At 47.6% G+C, this 5,257-nt stretch overlaps 1 protein-coding gene across 1 annotated transcript; it reads right to left on the bottom strand.

The window, feature by feature from the left end:
- Positions 1-3,368: 3,368 nt before the first annotated feature.
- LOC111674385 lies at positions 3,369-4,095 on the bottom strand. The gene is made up of 2 exons (XM_023434676.1): positions 3,890-4,095; positions 3,369-3,600 (listed from the first exon to the last, which is right to left on the bottom strand). Exons 1-2 carry the CDS (start codon positions 4,093-4,095, stop codon positions 3,369-3,371), a joined length of 438 nt encoding a protein of 145 aa, XP_023290444.1.
- Positions 4,096-5,257: the final 1,162 nt, after the last annotated feature.

Here is a 5,257-nt window from a genome sequence, read left to right as displayed (position 1 = left end):
CGGCGCCGACGCCGAAGACTCCTCCGGTTGACTTAGGACGGCGGACTTCATAATTACGGAGAGTGCGGAAGCCTTGGCCAAACAAATCGTAATTAGATTACGAGGAGAGGCGGAAAAAGGGAAGTCGGGCACAAAAGGACCGAGAGCTTGGGAAAACGTAGGAATAACTCGATAAGCCCGGGCTCGGCGCTATCGGGAACGTTTTCGCGGCATTACACCGGCTTTTAAGGCCGTAACTCGGAATGAAATTTTCATTCCATGGGAAATTAGTTCCAGACTTCGATGAATTTCTCCCTGAGTTTTTACGCTAACATGGACCCCGGTTTAATAAACCATGGAGACGGAACCTGGATAAATGGGAGAAAAATAGTCCAAGCTCGATCACTTGGTTAAATTTGACATTGCTCATTCTAGAGGTTCTGGAGACATTTTCTGACCAGCTTGTCGCGCCATACCAAACATCGCAGATAATGTTTCGTGCCTATTACATGTATCTGACATTTCATGAAAATACAGCGCGGTGGTAAAAAATTCCTAAATGCCGAGGAAGGGACACGGTTTCAAAACTGTCACGATGTGATGTTTAGGAGGGTTATTCGAGAGGGTGCCCTTAATCGAAGTGAATAATTAATAGGAAGTGGCTGGGCCTTTCGTGGAGTTTCTTATTCACCCTTTGTCGCGGCCGGTATTACGCGAATGTCCTCGGTGGGAGCAAATAAATCTGAAACGGTTGCTGCCTGCGACTCGTATTAAGGTTAAGCCTCTCATTTAAATGGAGATCGTGGCAAAGGCGCGAGTCGCCATAACCCCATGGTCCCCATGGTCCCTATGGTCCCCATGAGTCGCGACCAAGACCCGAGAGAAGCGTTTTAGCCGGAAGAGTGGCGGATTTAATCGGCCCCTTTGGGCAAATTCGTGAACGACCACTCAATCGGTCACGATGAATTCCTGTCCGATCGATGCACCATGCAGGATGCATCCTAGCTGCGCATCCTGTTACAAAGTGCACGCATTCGTGTCCTGGGGCGTCTCGACGCCCACGTCCGGCCGACGCGATTCTTGGTCCTTACCGCTGCTACATGCCCTCAAGCGATTTTCTTCCTCGTCTCTCCTATTTTTAAAAACCACCCCAAGGAAAGACTGACTCGAATACCCCCGAAGAAATGTCAGCTTGAGTCACGACATTCGTGTAAATCGATAACGTCAATGTTTCTTCTGAGGCGTCATTTCGTCATTTCGAGGCGCTGCGTTCTCTCTTTCATCGATTACTGGTGGGAAGTCCTCCCTTCTAATTTGACCGAACAAATCCGACAGAGTGTTCCGCTCGGGGCGAAAGAGTCGGTAAAAATTTTCCCGGATATTTCATTCGCTTTCACGGCAAGCCGTGAGGGCGCCACCGAGTAACCGTAACTTGGTGCCGTCCCGCGCAAACTTCTCATATTTCTGGCCATCTGGCCCCCAGCACCCCGACATATCCCTGCCATTACATAATATCACCTAATCCATATTTCCGTACCTCCATGCGAGCCTCGGGGGCACTTGCCCCCAACCCGCGACTCGCGGGACACGTGCAATTTCCAGCCCCACCAACGACTTATCGACTCTGTCCGCGCCGCGTTTTATTAATGGATTTCCATTTTTTACCCCGCTCCCGGCCGCAGGTGCGTCAGAATTCGAGGTTCCTTTCAAACTTGGGACGCGGAAAAAAATACCCGCCTGTCGGCCGTTGCGTATCCCGGCGCGTGCAATGCCCGTTTCTGGACCAGCCGACTATGTACGCACCGACTCTGGCCAACGCACTTCCGGTTGATGTATCCGTGCGTAAGCTCCATTCGGGATGGGATTACATCGGAATTATTAGGATAATGGTTATGGATCCGACTAGTATAGCGTTTCCCCACCGACCCTTAACGTTGGCGACCGTAATGGGCTCGGGCGCGGCGCTTTAAAAATCGGAGATTCTCCTTAAAGAGATCATGATGCATGAAAGAGGACGTACAGACAATTACGAACGTCCATAATGTTAAAAAAAAAAAAAAAATACAGTCAAAATTTCCTTGGAATTCACTGGGAATTTTAATGGGGTACGATGATATAAGGGTGTTAAAGAAACGGATGGAAGTTAGTGGTGTACTTTGCGGGGTGGAAAATCGATGGGACCATTTATTCGGTAACAGGTCAGGATCGCCCTTAAATTTGTAAAAATGTTTCTATAATTTCCAAGGATTTCTTCTTGGGAGTTGCAGATTCAGTTGCACATTCAGTACTAAAATCCATGATTTCCTGGAGAAATCTCCTCTGCGAGGTCTTTGAGCGATTTTTTGTAGTAGATCTCGGGAAATGGACCGACCACCGTCGCACCACGTGGTCTTTCCTCAGGGTTCGCCCCGTCCCTCTCTTTCTACGTGTCAACGTTCCCCCTTTACTCAACGCGCATTCACATTCGAGCTCTTTGATCCTTCCAGACAGCTAATGAGCGCATTAATAACGGAACCACTGGCTGGCCCAGCCTCCCTCGGGCCAGCCGGATCTTCAAGGACCACTTTTTTCCGCAATTTCTTTGCTGGAATTCCCTTTTCCATACCGTAATTGCGATCGAGAAGGGAAACCTCAAGGCGAATCGAAGAATCGAAGAAGGGCTCCGTACTCGGCGTAATGGATCGGTGTAGTGTTCGCAACTTCCTTGAATGGAAGCAATGCATATAAGAGCACCCCGTCAACCGTGATTATAATCGAGGGGCAATTAATAACGCGCTATAGCGTGGGGCACTTCGCCCCCGCTTACTAGGTTAGGGTATGTTTGGTTAAGCCAAAGTGGAGTACGTCAAATCTGGTATCGGCCAGAAAATTGGGATATAATATCGCCAGGCGAGTGAATAACGCCCTTTTGGCGAGCGTAAATAACTCCCGGTATGTGCGAGCAATAAATTTTTGTTTAATTTTTCCTCCCCGTAGCGAAATTGGAAATTATTCCCCGGTCGATATTCCGGGCTGATTACAAAATGTTTGCCGGGGAATTGGAAATGCCCTCGCGCGTTGCGCAAGTTTGTAAGTAAAGCGATGATAAAAAAAAGTAAAAATGAAAAATAAAAAAACTGGGCCAACCGGGCACTTGTTGAAATCGGCCATTAAAAATAAATTATTACTCCGGGCGATTCGGGCTCGAACTAGTGGAGTTAACCTCGCGTAAAACCTGCACTTCGAGCAATAACTTATCGTGACTTATCGATTCGAGTGGGCGTCTGATATCTCGCCACCTAACCTTTACCTATTTGCCAATTACTTTTAACTATCGCGCAATCACCCGTGTGAATTTTTTCCTGCCTAATAAAATCGTACTTTTTGGAGTTCTCGAAGTAAGTTCAACTTCATGTAACGTTTGATTGCGAGGTTTGAGCGGAGTCTTGAAAGTCCGACATCTCGTTGCTCGAAGAATCCTCCTTGAAAAATTCTTTACGTAGAACGTTCGTCAGAGGAATCGAGTGTCCTGCGGCTTCCAAATACTTCAAGAGATCCGAAGCGAGCTTGAAGCGAGGTCTATTGAAGAACTCACCGACGGTTTCGTGGACATTTTCTCGAGGCTTCTTTCTCAGGACGTACCTAAATAGCCCACGGAGAGTAATCATTAATGCATCATTCGCTTAATTAACAACTTTGCTTGAAGCACTGCTTCAATGAGCCGTAACCTATCGGCGCAATTGACGTAACGCCATAATATCACGGGCAAATTGATAGCGATTCCCTTTGCTTACAGATAATTATGCCGCTGTCTCTACGATGAGTCGCCGTAATTGGTACGATGCGCCCAACATAGAGACCTTCGCATTGCATTAACATCGAGCACATGTGGTGCGGATCTAATGAGACTACACCGCCGCTCATGGCGTACCTTAACAAGATGGAGATCAGACCTCTGATTTCCGGATGAGCACTCAAATAAATTTCATTCTGCCTCCGCTGACTCATTTTCACTTTGTTCAGAATGAGCTTCTGCTCGGCCGATAGGCACCCGACATCGTAATTCCGCATCCCGTAGGGGGGATCGGTAGGATGGAAAGGGTGGACCTCCAAAATTTCGAAGGAATCGTCAGCCATGGCGTTTTCCAACCTAATCGATCAGAATTGGTCCGATCGCTCCGATCAAACCTAAGAAAACATCTACGAGTGACATCTTCGGTCAGACGTCCGACAATTTCGAAAACAATTGCAGGATTCGCTCGATTTCATGTCTTCTCAATATACGGCATTATCTCTCCTCGTCCTACTTCGTGGTTCATACACTGAGAAAAAAATCTCACTGAACCAAAGAAATATCTTGTTCATTACAAGAATAATTATTTCCAGTTTATTCGAGTCAAATGATTATTGTATCGAATTAACAAAATATTTCTTTGGTTCGGTGAAATTCTTTTTTCTCGGTGTACGATCAACTTTAGCGTGCAAAATTGATAGTTTTTTATACGGCTTTCGAATGTTGACCGAGGACTTTGCAACAATGTGAAATTTTTCGTGCGAATCTAGTATGCGAAAAAGTCGGTACGAAGTAACGAAGAATAAGATCCCAGAAGCGACTTTGCAGGGAGTTCGTCCGCTGCTTCTAATCTCCGTGACTCATCCGAGGTAGAGTACTTGTACTTGTACTTGTGGCCGATCGACGCACACACGTTTACGTCCACTCGGTAAAATGCAGCCGCCTGTCTACTTAGCTGCTCTCCTGCTGCAGATCGGGATCGTCGAATGGTCTCGGCGGATGTCAACAATCTAGACCGATCGGAGGGTCCATGCCCACGGATGCTGTGCATCCTCGAAACCGAAAATGGACCGCTCCCACGAGTGGAGTCGCCGAATCGATCATCCCACTTATCCCCCATATCCAATATTTTCAATACATCCCCATGTGACGATCCCACCGAAGATCTCTTCACCCATAAGATCAGGGAACCCGAAAAGGCTAGAAAGACAACCCACCTCGAAGAATGGCAACCGCAATGCCGTGGTATCCTCGCAATCCTCGCATGTATTTTACGTCCCACGTCGCATGTGCCTGACACGTTCCCTAACCCCGTACACGCAGCTGCAGATTCACCCTCGACGTATTCCGCCAAACTTTAGGGCATAAACTAAACGCGACGTAAACTGAACGCCATAAACAACCGCGTTTGGGCATCACGCGCCGAGCGGGCGTAAAAAGCCTCCTCCAGCTGAGAGACCGACACCCGAGATACTTTCTCACGAGATAAATTCGTTAACCCAGTGA

Source organism: Orussus abietinus, unplaced genomic scaffold (assembly GCF_000612105.2).
Source record: "Orussus abietinus isolate OABI.00-Male unplaced genomic scaffold, Oabi_2.0 scaffold11, whole genome shotgun sequence".
Taxonomy (NCBI): domain Eukaryota; kingdom Metazoa; phylum Arthropoda; class Insecta; order Hymenoptera; family Orussidae; genus Orussus; species Orussus abietinus.
This window is presented reverse-complemented; position numbering and strand designations above follow the sequence as displayed.